This window comes from Grampus griseus, assembly GCF_964374135.1.
Source record: "Grampus griseus genome assembly, chromosome: 8".
Lineage (NCBI taxonomy): Eukaryota > Metazoa > Chordata > Mammalia > Artiodactyla > Delphinidae > Grampus > Grampus griseus.
This window is the reverse complement of record NC_139002.1, coordinates 20,690,268-20,716,292: the sequence shown is the minus strand read 5'-3', so window position 1 is coordinate 20,716,292 and position 26,025 is coordinate 20,690,268. Positions and strand designations below refer to the sequence as shown.

Below are 26,025 nucleotides of genomic sequence, written 5' to 3'. Positions count from 1 at the left end.
AGATTATATTTAATTTTCCTCAGCAATGTTTTGAAATTTTCAGTGTTCAAGACTTGCACTTCTTTTGCTAAATTTATTCATAAGCATTTTATTCTTTTAAATACTATTGTGAATGGAATTGTTTTCTTATTTTTATTTTCAGATTGTTCATTCTTGTATATAAAAATACAATTTATTTTTGTATATTAATCTTCTGTGACCTCGCTGAACTTGTTTATTAATTTTAATAGGGGTTTGTGTGCACACACGTGTGTATATTCCTTAGGATCTTCTACATTTAGAATCATGTTGTCCACAAATAAAGACAGTTTTACTTTTTCCTTTCTAATCTGGATGACTTTTATTTCTTTTTCTTGTGATTATACTGGCTAGAACCTCCAGCATGATGCTGAACAGAAGTTGCAAGAGCTGAAATTCTTGCATTTTTTTTTTTTTACCATTAAAGTATGATATTAGCATTTGCTTTTCATAGATGCTGTTTATCACATTGAGGAAATTCTCTTTCAAATTTGTTGAGAATTTTTATTATGAACTAGGTTTTGTTAAATGCTTTTTCTGCATTTATTGAGATGATTGTGGGTTTTTATCCTTTATTCTATTAATATGGTATATTACATTAATTGATTTTAGAATATTAAACCATCTTTGCATTCCTGGATTGAATGGTACTTGATCAGAGTGTATAATCCTTTTTATATGTTGCTGGATTCAGGAGAAATCTGACTTTTAAAGATATCCTGACTTTGGAAGAAATGCAAAAATTAGTCAAGTGGGGCTTCCCTGGTGGCGCAGTGGTTGAGAGTCCGCCTGCCGATGCAGGGGACACGGGTTCGTGCTCCGGTCCGAGAAGATTCCACGTGCCGCGCGTGCGCGGAGAGGCCAGGCCCGTGAGCCATGGCCACTGAGCCTGCGCGTCCAGAGCCTGTGCTCCGCAACACGAGAGGACACAACAGTGAGAGGCCCGCATACCAGAAAGAAAAAAAAAATTAGTCAAGTGAAGTGGTCTCTTTATAAAATCTTTAAGGTTTTAAAAAAAAATTTCCAGTAACTATGATACCTTTTATTCATAACTTGAGTCAAAGCATTAATTCTTGAACTGAAATACTCTTCCTTGTTTATTCCCTCACACAAATGCTTATGTAATTTTGCTTTACACATAATCTTTCTCTGCAACTTTATAGTAATTGAAAGCAATTTCCAGAAAGTCATATGATTTCTCACAACATCTCTGTGAAGTATATTTGGAGAGAGGTTGGAATAGTTTTTCAAACAAAAAGGCAAAGCATGAGGTAATAGATTAAGACTACATGGTGAATCACTGTTTATAGCTTGAAATCTTTAAGGATTTAATTATTTTCTTAAAAACTAGAAAATTCAAATATCAGTTTTATTCATCATTAGGACCAATAACCCAAAATATTCAAAACACTTCTATTGAATATAATCTACTTTCCATTAACACTGTAGAATGTGTTTTCAAACTATGCATTCTTTTTACATTATACAAATATTGTATTCACCTGGATAGGAGGAAGTCCATTCAATTTCATGAAAGCTTATTATTCATTTCTCAGTAGTATTTTTTGAGATCAGTATTCATTTTATTTCATCATTATAATTGTAGGTTCGAACTCTTATAACCCTTTTGAAACACAAAAACTCAGAAAGTTCAAATTATGCAATTTTAATATCTAGTTCTTGTTTTGAACAGTGAACATTACAGATTTATCTCCATTTTCATCCTTTTTTTTCAAAATGAGTTTGAAAAGGTCATTCTCTTTTTTACAGGCTAGAAAGTATCCTTTGTACAATGAAGACTCAAACTGTATCTTATCATCATGTCCTGGAACACTTCTCTGAAAGAATATGATGTCATTTCCTTCATCATCAATATTATCAGGAGGACTCATTTCCTATAGAGAAAAAAAATTACTTAATTTTTTTAGGTCACGACCAATATGAATATGTGCAGTTTATTTTGAAATATATTACTACACAGAACTAAAGAGGTTTATATTCTCAAGAGTTAAGAAAAAAAATCTCTGATTATAGGAATACTGATCTCCTTTCCCTCTTAATTTCTAACCTCCCATTCTTCTTGTCCACTTTGGCTTATAACACTATGGAATGCACATTCAGGTCCAGGCCTCTAGTTTTTCCCAATATACCCATCAGATGATTTCCTTCTCTCCTCTCCCATTAAGTGGAGTTCATATTTGCTTAAGATGAAGTAGAGTTCCAGCAAAGACCACAACCTTTTTAGGCTAATATCAGTTTCTGTCTTCTCCAGCCATTCACAGCTAAAGACATTGATGACCTCCACCCATAGGCCTAGGGTAGCTCCAGTTTGTGAACCAACAGTGAGAGAGGCAGGAAGTGGCAGTAATCCCAGCTGCTTCCTTCAGTGGAGCCTAGAACAGAAACTGGCTATAAATAGACCCATTATTTGTTCTAGGGCTTAGTTAGCAGCTTTTGGTGCTTCCCTGCCAAGCATTCCAGTTCCATAGTAGTCCTGAGTTTCTATCCTGAAAGTAGTCTGTCTCTTGGCTGGACCTTGTCCTGGGAGGCCAGATGGTGATTCCTATATCTCAGCTGCGGAGTATGGATTTCCTAAGAATGGCTAGATCACTTGAAACTATAATCCGGCTGGTCACCTAACTGACAGTACTGCGGGCACTTTTCCTATTTTTGCATCATGCCTACTTTCAGGATGGACTAGAAATGTGAGGACCACCTCAGGTTCTTTCCATGTTAATCCCAGAACCAGCAGAAAATTTGAACTTAATTTTGACCCTCTGGAAGCAAAGATCTTCATGATCCTAAGGACTGACAGAGAGACCTTCAGACCCAAAATAGCATCCCAGCATCCTCCTTAGATGCCTGAAAGAACCTGTTTTTTTCCCCAAACTTCTCAATCAATTGTGGAATTTATAGCCATAACTCTTGACCTTTGTCCTTTATCAATAAGTGTGAGTCTTGAATTAAGGAGAGGATTAATTAGTTCTCCCTAATTATAATTAGAATTAATTAATAATAGAATTAATTAATTCTATTATTTGCCAAGCACTTTTTCCATCTTCTTGACACTCTCCCCAGTCTCTCAATAAGAATCTACTTATATATAGATCAGGCTTTTCCCAGTTTCTGACTCTGTCTCTGCAGCTGAATTAGTTTTCCTCTATCCCACATGGCTTCAGCTTGGCCATCTCCCTCTTTCCCTTCTGATTTTGTTGGTAAGAAACAACATGCTTAATCCTCTCCACCTTGCCTGTCCACCTCCAGGCTTCTAACGCCATTACAATAACTGAGCTTCCTACCTGTCAGGTCAGGGAGCGGGACTTCAAATTGTCACCTGAAGAGGTGGTACTCTGCTTGGAAGGGGATGGCTAAGGGATTTGTTTGGAGGCTCTATTTGTTACAGATACACTAATCTTATCTGCATTACATTTTAGAGTGGCTTTTTCCTCCCTCCCAAGTTGCCCCTTGGCATGTCTACGAAAGTCATACTCTAACTTTCAGTGGGAACTGGGTGATCTTTATTGCGGTTCTTTATTGGCAAATCCCCACTCAGAAAGCCTTCAAGACATGGGATTCACCTTTGAAACACTGTCAATTTGTGAGCATACCCTGCTTGCTTTCATTGGGAGGAAAGTTTTCTGGGTCAACCCATATCTACAGTTAATGGTTGTTTATCTAATAATAATGGAAAAAATAGAGAAAAATAATGATGGAGGATAGAGAAAAAAGCAGTGGTCAGAAATAATTTATACCTGGCTTTGAGATACATTATACCATTGCTTTTACAACAGATCCTATTAATTTTGTTCACTTAGATTAACATTAAAAATAACATACATCAACTGAAAGCTGAAAGTTGTAGCCTAACATAGACTTAGGCTAAGAAGTAGGAACAAAACAATTAGGGATTGGGTTTCCCTGGTGGCGCAGTGGTTGAGAGTCCGCCTGCCGATGCAGGGGACACGGGTTCGTGTCCCAGTCCGGGAAGGTCCCACATGCCGCGGAGCAGCTAGGCCCGTGAGCCATTGCCGCAGGGCCTGTGCTCCGCAACGGGAGAGGCAACAGCAGTGAAAGGCCCGCATACCACACACAAAAAAAACAAAAAACAAAAAATTAGGGATTAAAATATTATCATCATAATTTACAAAGTAGAGGGTTTACAGAAGAACGATTAACTTCATGCTGTGTAGCAGGACTTATTCTGGAAAGTCACATGCAGTTCTTAAACATGATAATATATATATATATTCTGTATTATTATTCATCTATAGATTAATTGTTCAGAAGACCTAGGTTATGAAACAAGTGTTGATCCTCTTCCTCCCTACGGCAGGCTCAGAAAAACCATGATGTTACTACAGTAGGTTAAAGAGCTTGACAGTTTTTAGTAACTGTCTATTTTAATGGTTCTCTACTTCTTGCTATCCTTATTCTAGACAAAAGGTTGGACTGGGGATATTTTGGTTTTCTAATTTTGCACATCAGTATAACTAAAACAAATTAAGGCTCAGTCTTACCTTAAAGGAAAGAATTTCGTTCTTACAGGAGAGGGTAAAAATTTTCTTACAGTGCACAGAGATGGTTACTGCCAGACCTCTAGTGAGGCTGTCTTTATACATACATATGATAAATATGGTCTGGGGTGCATTATCTAAAATAAACATTCACAAATGAGAACACTAGTTAGAAGAATTTTTCCAAATAAGCATTTAGGGAAATTAGCCAAAGGATAATCCTTAATAGGACTATTACCAATCCCACACTCTGAGATTCAGCCATGTAGCAGAAGGAGACTTATACACAGTGATACACATATTCTTTAAAACACATTTAAATATGTATTATAATACAAATGCAGCAACTTTTATAGTGTTTTAGAGATATTCTGAATTCTAAAAGATTGTCTTTAGCTTTTAAACGCTAAAGAGAATATTAAAGCTCTATCTGTTAAGGTAAAACTTCAGCATGTTTCAAGAGTACATCATTCACTTTTTCAACTCTGCCTAAACTCTGTTATTTGAAATTCATTCCTTGGAAGGCACATAAAGTTATTCATTTTCTAAGGCACTCTAAATTTCTGGTGGAAGACAGACTTATTAGAAGTGCTTGTATATTTCTATTTAATTTTGACTTCTGAAAATGTTATCAGCAATTTCAGCTATAACCAGCAGGTATTAAGGATCCAACTCAATGGAGAGCATATACAGTTAATGCAATTACAGTGAAGGGAAGGTGATCCAAATGTAGGCTCAAAGATCATGACCCCAGCACTATCTTTATTGTATCAATTTTTCAGCCCAACTAAAAATTATGGATACCCTATAAAGTTTCTTGTAAGTGAAATTACTACTACCATGACTTTTCATGTAAGCATTAGGTCTATCACAGAAAATGTAGTCAGTTAAATGGAATGGGAAGAAGTAGCTTGTCATTTCCATGTTTACAAATGTATATAAAAAAATACCTGAACAGTCAGAATCAGGCATATCCTCAAAGACGGGTTGACTTTCCTGGTTAATGAAGAGAACTTGGTCATTCAAATTTCGTATGACTGAGAACTTAGGTTCAAGCTTGCCAAAGTAATCTGATTCCAGGTCTTCTACAACACACATGAAATCTCATTTAAAAAATAATCTTTTTTTTCTAAATTTACAAATAAGCATATTATATATTCCAGTTTTCAATAACAATCACTATCTTCTGTTATAGAAGCTAAGGTAAAGTTGCACAGTGTTTTACCCACTTCCAGGGGCATACCTTGATTCTTGTTATCACTCAGAACCACGCTACTTTTGAAATCTTAAATTCAAATATCCTACTTTTGACCACAATCTCCTATCCTTTTAGTCTTCTTATACTTCTCTTCCACTTTACTGAGTCTTCCTGATTCTTACATTTTCTTCCTATCTAACCTCTTCCTGTCTTCCCTTTCTTCTCTATGCAGCCTGGACCTCATGGTTCATCATTTTATCTACACTTTTGCCAGTATCTTAAATCCCAAACTCATTTGCCTTTTACTACAAAACTCTAAACCTGGCTGCTGAGTGCGCTGCTGGTAAACAATCATACAAATGTGCAAATTGGCGCCATAACAAACACATCAATTGTCAATACTTCTTTTCCAGTTCCGCATTCTCTTCCATAGTCCATAGCTTCAATTTCAAGCCTTCTTCATTCTCCTCAGGATCTCTGCATCATCACCTCTGCTTTCACTTTCAGCAAATGATTTCCTGCTACTCCACTTACAAACTTAACTATGGCATCACCTGTTATTTTCTCTACCCTCTTGTCCCAAGGGACATGTGAAAAAGGTGGATCTTCTGCTACCTAAGGTTCACCCCATTTGTGCTCTGCATGTATTTTCAATTAAACTTTGATTTATCAATTATTCCCTCTCTTCCATCAACTCAGCAATTCTACTTCCTGGATTTTATCCTAAGGAAACATTAGAGAAATGTGTAAATATTTCTCTACCAGAATGCTTATGGGAACACTTTAATAATAAAAACAAAGTGGAAATAACTTAAATGTCCATCAATTGGGAATCGATCAAATAAATTTTGATATGCCCTTACTATGAATTATCATGAATTTAATATAATTGTAATTATTCATTGCCATGGAAAGATGTCCATGTGTATTAAACTAGAAAAAGAAGCTTAGGTATAGTATTTTATATATATATATAAAACATCAAAATGATAGAAATGAATATTTTGGGTTTTTTTCATATTTTAGTTTCTCATTTTCTTATCTTCATTGCCTGAATTATTTATAATAAACAAATTATTTTTATAATCAGAAAAACACAAGGCTTTACATTTTGAGATTTAAAACACCTCCATCAACAGAATCCCACTTTGTAGCTAGTATTGTTTCTCTCCTCCTTTTAACAACCAAGATTCTGGCAAGAACTGTATGTAGCATTTCCTTACTTTCTATTCACCCTTCTACTCATTGCAAGCTTCTCCTCACTGGCTCCATTTCTCCATCAAATTGCTTTCACCGAGATCACCAAACTCCCTGTTGCTAAATGTAAGATACTTTCTGGCTCTTGGTTTTCAAGGCTACAAAATTCAACACAGTGCCTATTATCTCTGTCTTGAAATGCTCTCCTGGGATTCTGTGGCATTCTCTGTTTTTCTTCTTCCTCTTTGGTTGCTCTGTTCTTTATTAGCTTCTCTTTCTACTGAATCCTTTAAATGTAGGTATTCCTCAGAGTGTAGTCCTTGGCTTTTACTTCCTCATGCTACACATCTCCTCTGATTTGTCATGTTATTCTTATAGCTTCAGATGTAATTTCTATTGTATGTATGTCTCCTACATCCGTATATCCAGCCCCATATTTTCTCCTGAGTTTAGAACCACATGTCCAAGAATCTATTGGACATCTCCATTAGGATGTTCCACAGATATCATCATTCATCATCAATAAATTCATCATCTGTCTTCCTCTTTGCCCTGCAAACCTCTCTACCCTGCTCTTCCTCTTGCATTTCTTATTTCACTTAATGGTACAAATTGCCTACGTGAAAAAACATAGGCATCATCTTTTCTGTCTTTCTTTCCATCCCCTTCCAAATCCATGTTCTGTTGATTCTTCCAAGTTTTCCTAAAATCCATTCACTGCTCTTCAATGGCACCCCACTGTGCCTACCTTAATTCATGTCGCCATGATTTCTTATAGGGACTACAATAATAGCTTCTTAATTGGCATTCCCCTCCCCTCTTTTTTTGCCCCCACAGCAATTCTTTATACTGAAGCCAGAAGGAATTAAAATTCAATTTTAATTAAAGTTAAAATTCAGAGATACAATCATGTTATCTTTGAATTTTAATGAATGACACTGCCTCCCAGAATAAAGATTATATTTTCCATATTTTCCTTGCAGTTGGTGCCATATGACTAAATTCTAGTCAATGGAGTATGAGTGGATTTGATGTTTACAACTTCTAAATAGAGCTTTTAAAAGGAGTGGGCCTGTCTTCCTCTTATTTTGAACACCTTCTTGCTAGCTGGGATATGGACCCAGGAAGTGTAATGATGATTTTCAAGTATGTAAATGAGTTCAACAACTAGGGATGATGGAATGGAAGAAGACAGAAGAAACTTTAGATTCCAACATCATCAGGCTGCATCCAGCCATACTAATACTGAACTGCCTACTTGGATTCGTATTTGAGAGAAATATTTTCTATCTTATTCAGTTACTGTATTTTTGGATCTCTTTGTTACAGCAAGCTAATCTGTATCCTAGATCATACATATTGTGCTTAATGAATCATCATTGCCCCAAAGATAAGGTCCAAATTCCATATCGTGGAATAACAGAACCTTCTCGATCTGCACCCTATTTATCATTCTTCTCTCACCATTTTCCTACTCTTACTCTACTCCCATTCTGAATTACTCTTAATTCCTCACACCATGCTTTCTTTCATATCTTGATCTTTGCATGTGTTCTTCTCTCTGCATAGAATACCTTCTCTTGGCTAACCCCTGTTTACTCTTCAATTCTGTTCCTCTTTCAAAATGCCCTCCCAGAATCTACTGGACTAAATTAGGTGCCCTTCTATGTGCTCCCATAGCATCTGTGCCTTCATAACACTTAACATACCACATTCCATTTGCCTCCCTAATGTGCCTGCTTCCCCCTATAGGAACTGTGTTTTGCTCACAACTGTATTGTAGGGCCTAACATAGTGCCAGAGATACAGATGCCAATATTTATTGAATCAAATAAATGGAAGTAGGGCAATCTTTAAGAAACATGAGGAGCTATATGACAATAACATTTCAATAAATCTGGAAAAGAAACTGGAAGGAATAGTATTTTTCAAAAGTTCCTGTTGTATATTTCCAGTCCAGTAAGGATCATCTTAAGAATGGAGAAAGTGCTTTTTAAGGAAAAGTATGAAAAACTAATGACCTTTAATAATCTGGGGGTCCGTAAGAGCAGCGGTCCCCAACCTTTTTCGCACCAGGGACCGGTTTCTGGAAGACAATTTTTCCATGTACTGGGGCCGTGGTTTGGGTGGTGGGATGGTTTGGGCGGTAATGCGAGTGATGGAGAGCAGCAGGTGATGCTTCGCTCCCTCACCCTCTGCTCACCTCCTGCTGTGCGGCTGGGTTCCTAACAGGCCGCGGACCGGTACTGGTACTGGTCCACGGCCCAGGGGTTGGGGACCCCTGCGTTAGAGGATCATAGGCTTTATACACGTATGATCCTCCCTGAATGCCAACAGGACAAGGAATGGGTACATCTGCTTAGGAAGACAATGACTCAACCTAATAGGTCTGTTTGCTCTACTTTCCCCCATCTCCTCTACTTCCAGAATTCTCTGAACCCTGGGAGCCTCCCAGGCTTCTTTTCAGAGCACTTCTGAGAGGGAAGGTTGAAGAAGGAAGATGTTCCTGATTTTGGACAACAATTCTCATGCTTCAACCCCTTTTCCTATGTACTCCAGAGAATCCATGACTTTCTGCTAATCTCAGGATCTATGTAACAGGCAAGGTCTGTTTTGTAGATTCTAACAGCTGAGAATTTCCTAAGATGTAGAGAAGCGTATTTTATTAGAAATTCCCTTATAGTCATCTTTATTCCAAGGCAGTGCTACTGAGTCCACATTCCTTTGAGGGAATATTAGCTTCTCAAATAGATTGGTACCAGTTTTTCAGCTGAGAATGGTGATATGGATGTGCTGGTGGGACGCTTACTCAAGTAGCTATTTATTTTTACAAAGAAAGAGAAATAAATTTATACTTTACCATCACTTTCAGCTAAAGGGGAAAAAAGAGAAACAAAATATGTTAAATTCTATATTTCTACTCAATTTCCTCTCACCCTTCTCTTTTATTACTCTTTTCTGCCCCTCTGCATTCTTTAACCCCTGTCTTACTGGTGATGGCTTTTGTTGGCCCCATAAAAATATAATATAATCATCCAAAAGGTCCCATAAAATGAAGCTAATTAGACTTAGTGTGATCTCAGGTATGTTAGATATAAAACCTAAATCTAGGGTTTATAAATTGAAAATTGTAGCCAAAAAGGAATTTTATAAAGTGATAGATTTTACTCTTAAATGTATTGCTTCAATGGAAAGTCACCTAAGAACTTTCTATGAAGCTTTCAAATGAAACTAAACTGCCCAAGGAAGTTTAATCATAAGAATCTGTTTTTATTTGTCAAATGTATTTACATAAAATGGTATAACTCACAGAACTCTAGATTTCAGATATGTATCTCTTACATAATTTGCCAGGTTGCTTTGGGAAATCGTATATCCAATTTTCTGGGATTTTCATGACGTGCACCTGCAGCCACCTTGTGAGTAGGCTACTACTAACTAAGTGCCAGGACATGTGGCAGGACAACGTGCTGGGACCTTGGATATGTTATGGTTAATTTCTAGAGATCCAGTATTTTTTTTTTTTTTCAAGAGAAGTGTGTCATTAGTGTTACAATGGAATCTGGTGACAAAAAACAAGTCACTTAATAGTTCACCTTACAACATCTTTTCTAGTTGAATACATTTATCTAAACCCTGTATTTGGCCTACGGTTTTGAACTTACCTACAAAGTAAAGTGTATTGTTAATAAATTTCATTTCCACAAAGCTGATGCAATTGTCTTCTACTGGGTCAGCAGCCATCTTTATTCCTAATGAAAGCAAAGAGTCATCTGTTAAAAGGTAGTGATTGTTCCTTTTACACAAAAGGAATCTTTTACCACTTATTGCCTTGTTCTACCTCCAATTTCAGAAATCCAGCATGCTGACGAACACTCTGGACATTTAATAAATGCCAGGAATCTTCAGTTTATGAATGTACAAGTTCAAATGTTCTTTCGCAAACCATTAGATATTCGGAATCTAGAAAGCATTTTCTCATTAAACAATGTTATAAAGGGTGGATGTGTGGTCCGTTATTGAACTGAATTATTGTTCCAGTATTTTGGTGGAAATATACATATATTATCAGAATAAATACAGGATGCCAGAAACACACCTAATCCTGTCCTTTAACTAGAGGCTGGTTCTATCTCTGTCTTACAACCAATGGGATCCTGTGAGTGAGAGACTGCAGATTGTGACTTCATTGTCAAAGTGCTAAAGGTGAGGCAATGATAAAAAATGGTGTTTCTACCTGGGAGTGGGGGCTAGGTGGGAGGAGGCTGAAGGGCTCTGGCATCTGATGGCTCTCTTTCTCTCTGAGCAACAGCAGCTTTTGATCTGGAGTCTGGACTATACTATGCTTTTTGCACAAGTAATACATGAATACAATCTTCCTGTAAAACATCAAATAATATAGGATTTGAAAATGTTAAAAATTCTTTTTGCTCTTCTCCTTTGTGCCACCCCACCCAACCCCACTCCAGTATGGTGTATATCCTTCCAGATCTTTGTTTATGGAGCAGGGGTTCTAAATCTGGGAAATCTGTGAACTTGGATGGGGAAAAAATTACACAGTTATTTTCACCAACTTCTAACTGAAATTTAACAGTTCCTTCCATTATGGTGTAGGAAACAAACCACAGTATTATTCACAGTACCTGTGACTATCATTAATAGACATACATATTTCTTACTGTATTGTAATTGTTGCAGAGATCTTGAAATATGGTTTAAACTCATTTCTACTTTGAAATATATGGAAGTTATTAGTCCCAACAGGACATCTTGTTGTTAATGTGTTAATAAAGATGCACATATATACCTTCTCAAAATTTGTTAAAAATTTTTTGATAACCCTCTAATTACAAAGGGTTTCCTTTCTCATTCTAAGTATTTAATTTTATGCATATAAAAGCGTGATTCTGAGAAGGGATCCACAGACTTCACCTGATTGTCCATGAGGGTTCATGCCACAGAAATGATTAAGAAATTCTCCTCTAGAGTTCAGAAGTCCGTTGGTTTCCTGAGGACAGTTTTATGGTTGGTGCTCCAAGGAAGGTGGTTGGGTCACAGTTGTCAATTGGTATATATGGGGGTGTTCATATGTCTATACTTAGAGGTTGAGAAATGACTCAAATTTTTTCTAGCATAGTTTGCTGAGGTCAAACATATACAGAGGAAGCAGGAAATTAATACCCAGTAGAAAACACTTAATCCAAATTAAGCTAACACAAAATAAATGCTAGTTGATGGCTATTTTTTGTTTTGTTTTGTTTTACTTTTTATTATGGAAAATTTGTATACATTGTGAAATGATCACCACAATAAATCTAGTTACCATCTGTCACTGTACAGTTACAAAAATCTTTTTTTTTATTGTGATGAGAACTTCTAAGACAACTTATTAGTAACTTTCAAATTTGCAATACAATATTATTGACTATAGTCTACACGCTGTACTTTACATCCCATAACTTATTTATTTTATAACTTGAAGTTTGTACCTCTTGATCCCCTTTACTCATTTTGCCCACCCCCTCCCCCTCCCCTCCGTTGACCACTAATCTGTTTTCTATGAGCTTTATTTTATTTTGTTTTGTTTGTTCATTTGTTTTTTTTTTTAGATTCCACATATAAGTGAAATCATGTAGTATTTATCTCTCTGTCTGATTTATTTCACTTAGCATAACGCTCTCAAGATGTATTCATGTTGTTGCAAGATTTCATTATTTTTATGAATGGTAGTCCATTATATATACCATATCTTCTTTATCCATTCATCCATTGATGGACACTTACATTGTTTCCATATTTTGGTTATTGCGAATAATCCTGCAATGAACACAGGGGTGAATATATCTTTTTGAATTAGTGTTTTTTGTTTTCTTCAGATAAATAAGCAGAAGAAGAATTGCTGGATCATATGGTAGTTCTATTTTTAACTTTTTGAGGAGATTCCATACTGTTTTCCACAGTGTCTGCACAAATTTACATTTCCATCAACAGTGCACAAGAGTTCCCTTTAACCCACATCTTCGCCAACACTTGTCATTTCTTGTTCTTTTGATAATAGCCATTCTGACAGATGTGAGATGATAAGTCGTTGTGGTTTTGATTTGCATTTCTCTGATGGTTAGTGATGTTGAGCATCTTTTTTATGTACATGTTGGCTATCTGTATGTCTTTTTTGGAAAAATGTCTATTCAGATCTTCTGACCATTTTAAAAAATATCTTTTATAAAATTATTTATTTATTTATTTTTGGCTGCGTTGGGTCTTCGTTGCTGCACGTGGGCTTTCTCTAGTTGTGGCGAGTGGGGGCTATGGGCTTCTCATAGCAGTGGCTTCTCTTGTTGCGTAGCACGGGCTCTAGGTGCGTGGGCTTCAGTAGTCGTGACGTGTGGGCTCAGTAGTTGTGGCTCACGGGCTCTAGAGTGCAGGCTCAGTAGCTGTGGTGCATGGGCTTAGTTGCTCCGTGGCATGTGGGATCTTCCCAGACCAGGGCTCGAACCTGTGTCCCCTGCATTGGCAGGGGGATTCTTAACCACTGTGCCACCAGCGAAGCCCCTTCTGACCATTTTTAAGGTCAGGTTTTTTGTGGTTGTTGTTGTTATTGAGTTGTGTGTGTTCTTTATATATTTTGAATATTAATCCCTTATTGGATATGATTTGCAAATATCTTCTCCCATTCAGTAGGCTGAATTTTTATTTTGTTGATGGCTTCTTCATTGTGCAGAAGCTTTTTTGTTTGATATAGTCTCATTTGTATAGTTTTGCTTTGGTTGCCATTGCCTTTGGAATCAGAGCCAAAAATATATATATATTGCTAGACTGATGTCAAGGAAATATCTGCCTATGCTTTTTTCTAGGAGTTTTATGGTTTCTGGTCTTACATTCAAGTCTTTAATCCACTTTGAGTTAATTTTTCTGTATGGTGTAAAATAGTTGGTCAGTTTCATTCTTCTACATGTGGCTGTCCAGTTTTCCCAATACAATTTATTGAAGAGACTGTCTTTTCCCATTGTATATTCTTGCCTCCTTTTTCATAGATTAATTGGTCATATATGTGTGGGTTTATTTCTGGGCTCTCTGTTTTGTTCCATTGATCTATGTGTTTGTTTTTGTGCTAATACCACACTGTTTTGATTAATATAGCTTTGTAATATAGTTTGAAATCAGGGAGTGTAATGCCTCCAACTTTGTTCTTCTTTCTCAAGATTGCTTTGGTTATTTGGAATCTTTTGTGGTTCCATACAAATTTTAGGATTTATTGTTCTATGGCTGTGAAAAATGCCATTGAAATTTTGATAGGGATTGCATTGAATATGTATATTGCTTTGGGTAATACGGACATTTTAATCATATTAATTCTTCCAATTTGTGAGCATGGAATATATTTCTATTTATTTGTGTCTTCTTCAGTTTCTTTCATCAATGTCTTATAGTTTTCAGCATACAGATCTTTCACCTCCTTGGTTAAATTTATTCCTAGATATTGTATTCTTTTTGATGCAATTGTAAATGGAATTGTTTTCTTAATTTCTCTTTCTTATACTTTGTTGTTAGTGTATAAAAATGCAACAGATGTTTGTATATTGATATTGTACTCTGCAGTTTTACTGTATTCATTTATTCTAACAGTTTTTTTTTTTTTTGGAGTCGTAGGGTTTTCTATATATAAAATCATGTTTTCTGCAAATAGTGACAGTTCTACTTCTTCCTTTCCAATTTGGATGTCTTTTATTTCTTTTTCCTAATGAATTGCCCTAGCTAGGAATTCCCATACTGTGTTGAATAAAACTGGCAATAGGCGGTATTCTTGTCGTGTTCCTGATCTTAAACAAAAAGCTTTCAGCTTTTTGCTGTTGACTATGATGTTAGCTGTGGGCTTGTCATATATGGCCTTTATTATGTTGAGGTACACTCTCTCTATACCCACTTTGTTGAGGGTTTTTATTATGAATGGTTGTTGAATTTTGTCAAAGACTTTTGCATTTATTGAGATGATCATATGATTTTTATCCTTTATTTTGTTAATCTAGTGTATCACATTGACTTGTGGATGTTGAATCATCTTTGCATTCCTGGAATAAATCCCACTTGATCATGGTGTATGATCCTGCTAACGTATTGTTGAATTCAGTTTACTAATATTTTGTTGAGGACTTTTTGTCTATATTCATGAGGGATGTTAGTCCGTAATTTTCTTTTTTTGTGGTTTCCTTGTCTGATTTTGGTATCAAGGTAATGCTAGCCTTGTAAAATGAGTTTGGGAGCATTCACTTCTCTTCAGTTTTTTGGAAGAGTTTGAAAAGGATTGGTATTAATCTTTGCATGTTTGGTAGAATTCATTAGTGAAGACTTCTGTCCTGGACATTTTTTGTTGGAAGTTTTTTGATAACTGATTCAATTCAGTCTTGGAAGACTGTGTGTTTCCAGAAATTATCCATTTCTTTTAGGTTGTCTGATTAGTTGCTGTATAATTGTTTATAGTAGTTTTTTATGATACTTTGTATTTCTTTGTATCAGTTGTAATTTCTCCTCCTTCATTTATGATCTTTTTTGTTTGAGCTCTTTATCTTTTCCTCTTGTCTACTTAAAGGTTTGTCAATTTTGTTTATCTTTTCAAAGAACCAGACACTAGTTTCCTTGATCTTTTCTACTGTCATTTTAGTTTGTATTTCATTTGTTTCTGCTCTGATTTTTATTATTTCTTTCCTTTTACTGACTTTGGGATTAATTTGTTCTTTTTTAATTTCCTTTAGGTATAAAGTTAGATTGTTTACTTGAGATTTTTCTTGTTCCTTGAGGTAGGCCTGTATCACTATAAACTTCCCTCTTAGAACTGCTTTTGTGCATCCCATAAGTGTTGGCATGTTAATTTTCCATTTTCACTTGTCTCAAGATAATTTTTTAATTTCTCTTTTGATTTGTTCATTGACCCATTGGTTGTTCAGTAGAATGTTGTTTAATCTCCATATATTTGTGATCTTTCCAGTTTTCTTAGTAATTGATTTCTAGTTTCAAATCATTGTAGTGAGAAAAGATGCTTGATATGATTTTCATTTTAAATTGATGAGACTTGTTTTGTGGCCTAACATATTGTCTGTCTTGGAGAATGTTCCACATGAACTTCAGTGCACTTGAGAAGAATGTGTATTCTGTTGCTTTTGGCTGGAATGTTCTGTATATATCTATTAAGTCTATTGGACTAATGTGTCATTTAAAGCTGATGTTTCCTTATTGATTTTCTGTGTGGATGACCTATCCATTGATGTAAGTGAGATATTAAAATCCCCTACTCTTACTGCTTTACTGTTAATTTCTCCCTTTAAGGCCATTAATATATGATTTATATATTTAGGTGCTCCTATTTTGGGTGCATAGATCTTTATAAATGTTATATCTTCTTGCTGGGTTGATCACTTTATCATTGTGTAATGATCATCCTTGTCTTTTATTACAGTCTTTGTTTTAAAGTCTATTTTGTCTGATACAAATACAGCTACTCCAGCTTTCTTTTGGTTTCCATTTTCATGAAATATCTTTTTCCATCCCTTCACTTTTAATCTGTATGTGTACTTACATCTGAAATGAGCCTCTTGTAGGCAGCATATAGATGGTTCTTATATTTTTATCCATTCAGCCACTCTCTGTCTTTGATTGGAGAATTTAGTTCCTTTACATTTAAAGTAATTATTGATAGTTATGTACTTGTTGCCATTTTGTTAATAGTTTTCATTTCTCTTTTTTTATCATTCCTCTTTGTTTCTTCTTTTCTTTCTTCCCTTATTGTTTGATTACTTTCTATAGTGTTATGCTTAGATTCCTTTCTCATTTTTTCGGTATGTATCTACTATAGGTTTTTGCTTGGTGGTTACCATGAGGGTCACATGTAACAGTTTATATATAAAAGAGTATATCTTAAGTTGATAAGAAGTCAAGACTGAATGCATTATAAAACTACATTTTTACTTCCTCCCCAAACATTTTATGTTTTGATGTCATATTTTACATCTTTTTACTTTCTGTATACCTTAAATAGTTATTGTGTAGTTATTTTTTATTACTTTTGTCTTTTAATCTTTATACTAATGTTATTAATCCACTACCTTTATTATATATTTACCTTTAACAGTGAGATTTTTACTTTCATATGTTTCTTGTTCCTAATTAGTGCACTTTCTTTGCAGCTTAAAAAAGTCCCTTTAACATTTCTTGTAAGGCTGGTTTAGTGGGGATGATCTCCTTTAGCTTTTGTTTGTTTGCAAAGCACTTTATCTTTTTTCCAGTTCTGAATGATAGCCTTTCCAGGTAGAGTATTCTTGGTTGGAAGTTTCTTTCTTTCAGCACTTTGAATATATCATGCCACTCTTTTCTGGCCTGCAAAGATTCTGCTGAGAAATCTGCTGATACTCTTATGGGGCTTCTTTGGATATCACAAATTGTTTTTCTCTTGCTGCTTTCAAGATTCTCTCTTTAATTTTTGATATTTTAATTATAATGTGTCTTGGTGTCTTTCGATTCATCTTTTTTTGGAACTCCCTGGACTTCCCGGATCTGGATGTCTGATTCATTCCCCAGGTTAGGGAAGTTTTCAGCTATTATTTCTTCAAGCAAGTTTTCTGCCCCCTTTTCTCTCTTCTCCTTCTGGGAACCCAGTAATGTGAATGCAATTCTGCTTGATGTTTGTCCCATTGGTCCCTTAAGCTATCTTCACTTTTTAAAATTTGTTTTTCTTTTTGCTGTGTTTGGGTGAGTTCCACTGCCTTGTATTCCAGATCACTGATTCTTTCTTTGCTTCATCTAGTCTGCTGTTGAACCCCTCTAGTGTATTTTTCAGTTCAGTTGTTGTATTCTTCAGCTCTGTGACTTCTGTTTGGTACTTTCTTATTTATCCTATCTCTTTGTTGAAGTTCTTACTATGTTCATCCATTCTTCTCCTGAGTTCAATGAGCATCTTTATGACCGTTACTTTAAAATCTTTATCAGGTAAATTAGTTATCTCCTTTTCATTAAGATTTTCTTCTGGAGTTTTATCTTATTAATTCCGTTGGAACATAATCTTCTCATTCCTCATTTTCCTGGACCCTCTGTGTTTGTTTTTATGTATTAGGCAAAACAGCTATCTCTCCTAGTCTGGAAGGAATGGCCTTGTATAGAGATGAACCTTACTGTTTAACCTTGCCCTAGTTCTTGGTTGTCACTCAACCTTTGTGATTGTCTATGCAGCCTGATTTATTCTTGATAGGTCCCAAGTGCTGAGGGTGTGCCAAGACCTGTGGTATTCCAGAGGGGGAGACGTCAGTCAGCACCTAGTTTCAGGCTGATTAGAAGCCAGACCTTCAGGCAGCAGCTTTTAAGATATGCAAATATATATTGCCCTGTGGGACTGCAATTGTAAACTCTGCTAGCCTCCAGACCTGGCCATCTGAAGGTGTCTCTGACTACAGTTGCAAAAATCGGGGCTCCAGTAGAGTGTGTGAGCTCTTTTCTGGTAGGTGCTGGTGAACTGTAGCAAAGGCGAAAGAGAGTGCAGAGATGGTTCCCCCAGCCTGTGTTCCTTGAGAGCACTTCTATAGCCTCTAGATGAGTGGTAAACCTGAAGTGTGCCCTTCAGGCTGAAGCCCCAGGACAAGTCATCAGTCATTTTTCACAGGGAGGCTGGAGGTACAGTCTGCTGTCTGTGCAGTACCCTGAGGGTGGTAGCCTTCAGAGAACTCCCTGATTGTTTCAGATTCATGGGACCCAGAAACGCAATCCCTCCAGCCACCAGAGCTAGGGGCTGGAGGAGCATCCCTCATGTGGGCTGTGCACACATGCCTCACCTTGGCAGGGCCACAAGAGCAGTGTGAGGGTGTGGTGTACCCAGTGGTGTTAGCAGGTTAAAGGTAGAGTGCAAAGATAGCACCCACCAGTGCCAGTGCTAGCAAGATAGAGGGGAAATGCAAAAATAGCATCTGCCAGTGCCTCCATCCAGGTGGAAAGAGTCCCAAAATGCTCCTGCATCTCCCTCAGATGCTTTAAGATTAGCAAATGAATCTCCTTCACATATGGTGCTTTTCAGACTGCTACTTTTGTGATGGGTCCTGTGGTGAGTGAGTCAGCACACAAGCCCTTTAAGAGTGGAATCTCTGTTTCCTACAGCCTTTTGGTTCTCCTGGATGTAAACTCTATTGATTTTCAAAGCCAGATGTATTGGGGGCTCATCTCTTTGGTGCGGTTCCCAAGTTCCCTGATGTGGGGCACTGACCTCTTGCTCCTCAGGTAGTAGCTCTGTTTTGTGATATCAATCCTGATTGTGGGTTGCTGCACCATAGGTATGTTTTTTGGTGAGACCATGTCTCTCCCTCTCCTACCCATCTAGATGTGGCTTTTTTTTTTTTTTTTTGCAGGAGATTTCAGCTAGTTTTTAGGTCTTTTTCAGAGGGAATGATCCATATGTAGCTGTAGATCTGCTGTCTGTGGCAGGAGGTTAGTTCCAGATCTTCTGAGGGCACCATCTTGAACCAACTCTCTATTTGGTGGCTATTTAACAGTTTTATCTAGATTCAGTTCATATATAATATATAAGCATATATATATATATATATATATATACACACACACATATGTATGGTTTTTAATTTATTTAAAAATTTTTTTATATTTTAATTTAAACAATATCTATAGAGAAACCTGTGTAGAGAACCACAGGCTTCTCTATATATATTGTTTAAATAAAAAAACAAAAGAGAGAAAGAATAAGCTTTTGGAATATCTAAGTGCCTTGATGAAAGGGCATCATGGCAGGGGTGGGGGTGGGGATATTGAAAATAAATGGCTGAGATTCCCAAAGAAAAATTATACCTTCTTGATAATTTCATCAAAATCTGGCCTCAAATATTTTAACATGGTTTGTTAGCACATTCTTTATTATTTTATTATTTTTCCCCTGCTAGAATGTAAGTTCCATAAGAGAAAGAACCTCTGTTACGTTCAGTTTTGTATTCCAAGTACCTAGAATGGTGCCTGGTACATAGCAGAGGTCTGATAAATGTTTGCTGAATGAATGAATAAATGAAAAAATATCTAAAATTATAATAGTAATAACTGTTAAAAAATAATACCACAATAAGCTGTTATGTCTCAAGAACTTCTGAGGTATTTAAAGAATAGCTGAGCTTACATTATAATGACATGAAAGCAGCTATTTCTACCAGGTATACAAGACACTTCCATGTGGCAATATTGTCAACAGTTCACAACTCACTTGGCCTACCAGCTTTGAAATTGTCATTCTAGATAAACTATTTCATTTGGAGCTCACATATTTCATTTTGCCTATAAAGTGAGACTATTATTTTTATATTAAATTAGTTTGATTCTGACTAGTTCAATTCAGATAAAATGTAACTTGCAGTGTAGTTGTTTGCCAAAAGTTTGTAAAGGAGAGTCAGATTATAAAGTCCTTGTTTAAGCAGGCTAAAGAGTTTGAACTTTTTTTCTGAAAGTACTGACTTACTTTCAGTAGGAGAAAGACATGGTCAAATTTATGTTTCAAAAACCTCACTCTGGCAGCAGTGTAGAGAACGGATTTGATGGGATAAAGTTGGACAGAGGCCAGAAAACAACTGCAGAAGCAATTTTAACAGTTAAGAGTTCATGAGGCTACAAACTAAGGCAGTGGTTGTGGGGATGATTCAAGAGAGCTTAAACAGCAGGATTTTTTAGCTGATTGGTTGTGGGTCAAATGGAAGAAGGGGGAACTGAGGATGACTTCAAAGTTTCTGGCTTGGGCAATTTGTTGAGTGGTTACCTCATTAAGAAAACAGGATGAAAGACAGGCTTGAGTGGAAAATAATTCAGTTTTGCAAATCTAAGAGATAACACAGAAGTCAAAAAACAAAGGAGGGCTTCCCTGGTGGCGCAGTGGTTGAGAGTCTGCCTGCCGATGCAGGGCACACGGGTTCGTGCCCTGGTCTGGGAGGATCCCACATGCCCCGTGGAGCGGCTAGGCCCGTGAGCCATGGCCGCTGAGCCTGCGCGTCCAGAGCCTGTGCTCCGCAACGGGAGAGGCCACAGCGGTGAGAGGCCCGCGTACCGCAAAAACAAAAACAAACAAACAAACAAACAAAAAAACCCAAAGGAACGTCAAGAGGAGCTGCTTGGAGTCTGAAGCTGCAGTCCATAATTTAGATACAAGCTTAAACTTGTTCATTGAATTTGGCAATTAGGAAGTTTTGGTATCAGTAGAACAGTTTAGGGAAAGTGGAGGAACGGAAGGCAGGTGGACAAAGATCTAGGACAGAATGGGATGAAAAAGAAAAGTAAAGACAGTGAATATAAACTATTCTTTCAGGAAGTTTAGCTATAAAGAGAGAGGGTGGCGGTTACTGGGGGATATATAACTTGCAAATTTCAATTTCTGGCTCCAGATCCACAGTTCCAACTGTAAGATATACTAATGAATTACTTTCTAAAGTATGTCCAAATAACCTGTCCCAAACTGAAACCTGGGAGTCCTTCTCAACTCTTTTGTCTAACCTTCTCCTGTCTCAAAAATACTGTAGATTATAACTCAGAAATGTGTCTAGAATTTGGTATCTCCTCTCCATCTCCACCAGCACTATTTTAAATCTAGCCCTTGTCACTTCTGGTATTTTCTATTTAATATTCCTCTACTTGGTTTTCTTGCTTTCAGATTCTCACTCACTCCATGCTGTACTCATTTATTTCCCCTGCCAGGCCAGAACTTCCCCTCCCTTTATTGCCTGCCAAACCCTTCTTCACCCTTTATCCTTTAAGTCACAGGTCAAATATCTCCTCTAGGAAAACTTCCCTGACTCCTCCATTCCTAGCTAATCATTCTCTCCTCAGTGCCCACATCCCCCTCCCCACGTTCATGCTTCTAAAATACCTCTTATTACCCTTAATTAAGATTACAAATAGGTGTGCCGACTTCCGTCTGAGTTTCTCTAAGGCAATGAGTTGTCTTGTTTTTTCAATCTTTAACACCTGGAAAGAGCTTATACAGAGTAGGAGCTCAATAAATGTTAAATAAATGTTTGCTATAAGCCTTGTCGCCATGACAACAGTGTGTAAAGGGAATGGCAGAAATTTTTTTCTGTCTTAAAACTTAAACTCCATCTGAAAGCCAGTGAGAAAGGGAAAGAATATGAAGGAAGTCTGAAAACAGATTTTTAAAAATAAAATAATTTCTCTAATATTCTTCCTCTTCTTTCTTTTCCTAGTAGTTTCTTTACTTTCTCTTTTATTTCATGTGAGTGTTTATTTTGAATTCTTTATTTTCTTAGCACTTTTTGTTGGATCTCAATACATCTATGGTTACAAGTATTGTGTTCCTCTTCCTCTCCTCCCCCCTAATTTTCCTCTTTTCCTTTCTCATCCATGTTCCTTTGCTTTCTTAACTCTAATCTGTGAAAATTATAGTTCCCATTGGATAAAAATGTTTTGACTATTTCATCTAAGATTCTGAGATTATTGACTTGAAAGAAAAAAGAGTTATAAACCACCCCAGATAGATCCTCTCAGGAGTAAGCAGCGATAATTGATTCTTTGCAACAACAAAAAGTTTCAGTTATACAAGCCTTGGAAACTAGCCAGAGGCTAGTGAACAGTAGAAAATCATGATGGAGATTAAACCACATGTGTTCCAATCTTTTCTGGGGCAAGTCATTTAATTCTGAGGGTCTCAGTTTCCTCATTTAGACAAGAGAGAGTTGCATGGTCAATATTTAAGTTTTTTTCCAGCTACAGCATTCTGTAATTGTAGATTCTAGTTAAGGCTGCAAAGAGAGAACTATTTATATGTGGCAAATGCCCTAGGAGCCACTTCCTCATAATTCTAAAACAACACATATTGATGGAATATTTATTATATAACCAGCTTTGCTAAGCCACTGGGAGTTTAAAAGCATACTATTAGATTAAAAGTAAAAATGTCTTGAACTTGAAAAGCAATAATGATTATGTTTATCTTTGCTCTGGAATTCTCATTCTGTGGAATAGGTATGGGATGAAATGAGGAAGCATGTTACCTAATTAATTCACTAAAATCAGGCAGGTAATCATCTCTACAGCAACAAGATCAAAATCTAAATTTTCAGTTCTGTAAGTCATTTCGTCCTTCAAAATTTTGCCATCTTACGAAGGTAAGTATGTGGTCGTGGTACAAGTGGGGGTGGAAGAAGACTCAGGTAAAAATTTAGGTAAATAGTTAAAGATAAAAGGTGTATATAGGGCTTCCCTGGTGGCGCAGTGGTTGAGGGTCCGCCTGCCGATGCAGGGGACACGGGTTCGTGCCCGGGTCTGCGAGGATCCCGTGCCGCGGAGCGGCTGGGCCCGTTAGCCGTGGCCGCTGGGCCTGCGCGTCCGGAGCCTGTGCTCCGCGGCGGGAGAGGCCACAACGGTGAGAGGCCCGCGTACCGCAAAAAAAAAAAAAAAAAAAAAAAAAAAGGTGTATATAATCAACTGCTAAATACAGACTCAAAGCAGGAAGCCAAAATAGAACTGCTGGAATGGCCTTGTGGGAAAAGGAGAATTGAATTTAATCCTGATTGCTTGACTGAATAGATGGAGGAGAACATGGAAGAGCATTTATGTGATAATTAACACAAAATTATGGTGGGGGGTGGTTGAAAGGAGCTTTTTTTTTTTTTTTTGGCGGCACGCGGGCCTCTCACTGTTGTGGCCTCTCCCGTTGCGGAGCACAGGCTCCGGACGCGCAGGCTCAGCGGCCATGGCTCACGGGCCTAGCCGCTCCGCAGCATGTGGGATCCTCCCGGACGGGGGCACGAACCTGTGTGCCCTGCATCGGCAGGCAGACTCTCAACCACTGCGCCACCAGGGAAGCCCTGGAGCTATTTTTTTTACTGTAGTGGAACAATTCTGCTGTCTTGCAGTAAACACAAGGTAGGGTGGGGTTAGAATATGGAGGGCTTGGGAACTCACATAGAAGTGTTTGTATTTAATCTCACAGGCAATAGGAAAGCAGATTACTGAGCTGGCAAGGGTATTATGAAAAAGATGAGAGACAGGCTATGAAACTATAAATATTCATGTAAGAATTCATAATATTCATGTAGGTATATTACGGACAGGCCAGATTTAAAAAGATATTTTGAAGAAAGATTTAATAGAACTTGAAATAGCTAGATATAGGCAAAAAGAAGAGTTTAAGAGTGTCCTAATTTTTGTTATTTATACTTTCAAATGGAGATATTTACTCAGCCCTTCCTTCATGTGAAATAAAATTCTCCTGGGGAATGCTATAATATTGTCCAACGTAGGCCAGCCTAAGGGTGCTGATGCAGATTCCATCAAGATTATCAACCTTTTGCAATTTTTTTGTTTGCTTTTAAAATAGTTGATTCAGAGTTGAGACTCCCTTTAAATAGAAGCTTATTTATTTTAACACTCTAAAGCAGTGATTCTCAGGGGTTTACGAGGTCAAAGCGATTTTCATAATAATTCTAAGATGTAATTTGTCATTTTCACTCTCATTTTCTCAGGAGTGTATAATAAAGTTTACCAGGGGCTACATTTTGAGTGATATTGCATAAACTGAATGCAGAAGCAGATGAGAATGCAGCTGTCTTCTAAGCCAGATATTACAGAGATTTGTAAAAATAAAAACAAGGTCACTCTTCATAGTAGTTTTTTTTGGAATATATAGTTATCCGTAATTTAAAATGTTATTTATGCTAACATGTTATGTGCTTATTGTTATCTTAAAATAAATTAATAGGTCACTATTTTTTTATATTTCTCAGCTTTAATTTCTAATACAGTAAATGACAGTACTACAGTAAAAAACATAGAGAAACAAAAATTCTTCAGGATCCTCAATAATTTTTAGGAGTATAAAGAGGTCACGAGACCAAAAAGTTTGAGAACATTTCCTCTGAAGTGATACTCTCCAAGGCTGGCTAAAAGAGAGAAAAAGATTTTCCTCTGAATATGCTATGTTCCTTATGTTGTTACTGACTAGTCGCCCATCATAGTGATGTCAGAGAAGTTACCTCTCAATCGCTTTTCTAGCTTATTTATTTACCTCGAATTGCCATGCCTGGGTTTCTAAATAACGAGTAATGATATTTCTTACCTGTGCTCAATAATTTCCTAGGAGAGGACGTTATATGAAAGGTTTGAAGTCCCTTTCTTTTCCCGATAGAAGGCAGCCCTTCAGCAGCCGAAGCAGACAGCCAGGAATGTAGAAAGCTTTGGGTAGCAGAACTCCCCGCTGCTTCTCCGGATCCAGCAGCCGTCTGGGGGAGGAGAGTGCCTAGCCCTTTGGAGAAAGGAGGAAGAAGGTGGAGGGAGGAGACTGTTCTGGCACGCCTCAGACCCGCCTTAAACGTGAGCTCTTTCCTAGGGCAATGGAACCTGAAATACAGTGTCAGAGAATACGGGAATATCTTTTAATGTAAAATCACGGTTTTAATGAAATCATTTCTTCTGTTGCAGTTCTGGCCCTTCAAAGCTTGTACCTCTTTCCGAAATACATCCAAGCACTTAAAAAAAAAAAGCACCTGCTTGGTCAATTAGAAGCATCTTTTCTCGCATTAATCTTTCTCTTTTGAAACTTTCCACTCAGACTTCAGCACATTTTTTTTTCTCATCTACCACTGCTGAATAATCAGCCCTACAAGATAATTCCTATAATGTAATCACACCACTTAAAATGAAACTTTTAAAGAAGAGAGCGTTACTATCACAGCTTTGAAAGTAACTAGCAGAAACAAAGTTTCTTAGACAATTTTCTCTTGAACATGTGCTAAATTGTATTACCTTGCTAGCAAGGGAATTAACAAGGTGATTTTTGTTTGTTTTTGCTTTTTTGCCAATACAGAGACTGTATGGAAACAGAGGGGTTCTAGAGTTAGGAAACAAAATGCTTATATAAGCAGCTAGTTGAGGTGTTTTTGTTGTCGTTGTTTATTTGCTTGTTTTTGTTTTTAACAAGATAGAGTTTTCATTTCATAAGGTCATAAAACATCATGTCCACAGCAGTGATTACAAAGGAAGTCTAAGATAGGATGGGCTGAAGGTGCTTGGTGCAGTGACTATCAAAAGAAAAAAAAAAAAGCACATTTAAGAAGCGCAGCAACT

At 37.0% G+C, this 26,025-nt stretch overlaps 1 protein-coding gene across 1 annotated transcript; it reads right to left on the bottom strand.

Moving 5' to 3' along the window:
- Positions 1–1,503: 1,503 nt before the first annotated feature.
- IL18 (interleukin 18) lies at positions 1,504–25,144 on the bottom strand. Its single transcript, XM_082660642.1, has 6 exons — positions 25,019–25,144; positions 10,593–10,679; positions 9,788–9,799; positions 5,483–5,617; positions 4,536–4,669; positions 1,504–1,913 (listed from the first exon to the last, which is right to left on the bottom strand). The coding sequence occupies exons 2-6, from the start codon at positions 10,669–10,671 to the stop codon at positions 1,692–1,694; spliced, it is 582 nt and encodes a 193-aa protein (XP_082516768.1). The 5' UTR covers positions 10,672–10,679; positions 25,019–25,144; the 3' UTR covers positions 1,504–1,691.
- Between the last annotated feature and the right edge of the window lie 881 nt (positions 25,145–26,025).

What these genes read in the sequence shown, in the direction of transcription:
- IL18 (XM_082660642.1), bottom strand. Translation starts at nt 10,671, where the DNA reads ATGGCTGCTGACCCAGTAGAAGACAATTGCATCAGCTTTGTGGAAATG. An exon ending in GCCTGATTCTGACTGTTCAG is followed by an intron (nt 4,670 to 5,482) that starts GTATTTTTTTAT and finishes TGTTTATTTTAG; the next exon opens with ATAATGCACCCCAGACCATA. An exon ending in ACGAAATTCTTTCCTTTAAG is followed by an intron (nt 1,914 to 4,535) that starts GTAAGACTGAGC and finishes TTTTCTCTATAG; the next exon opens with GAAATGAGTCCTCCTGATAA.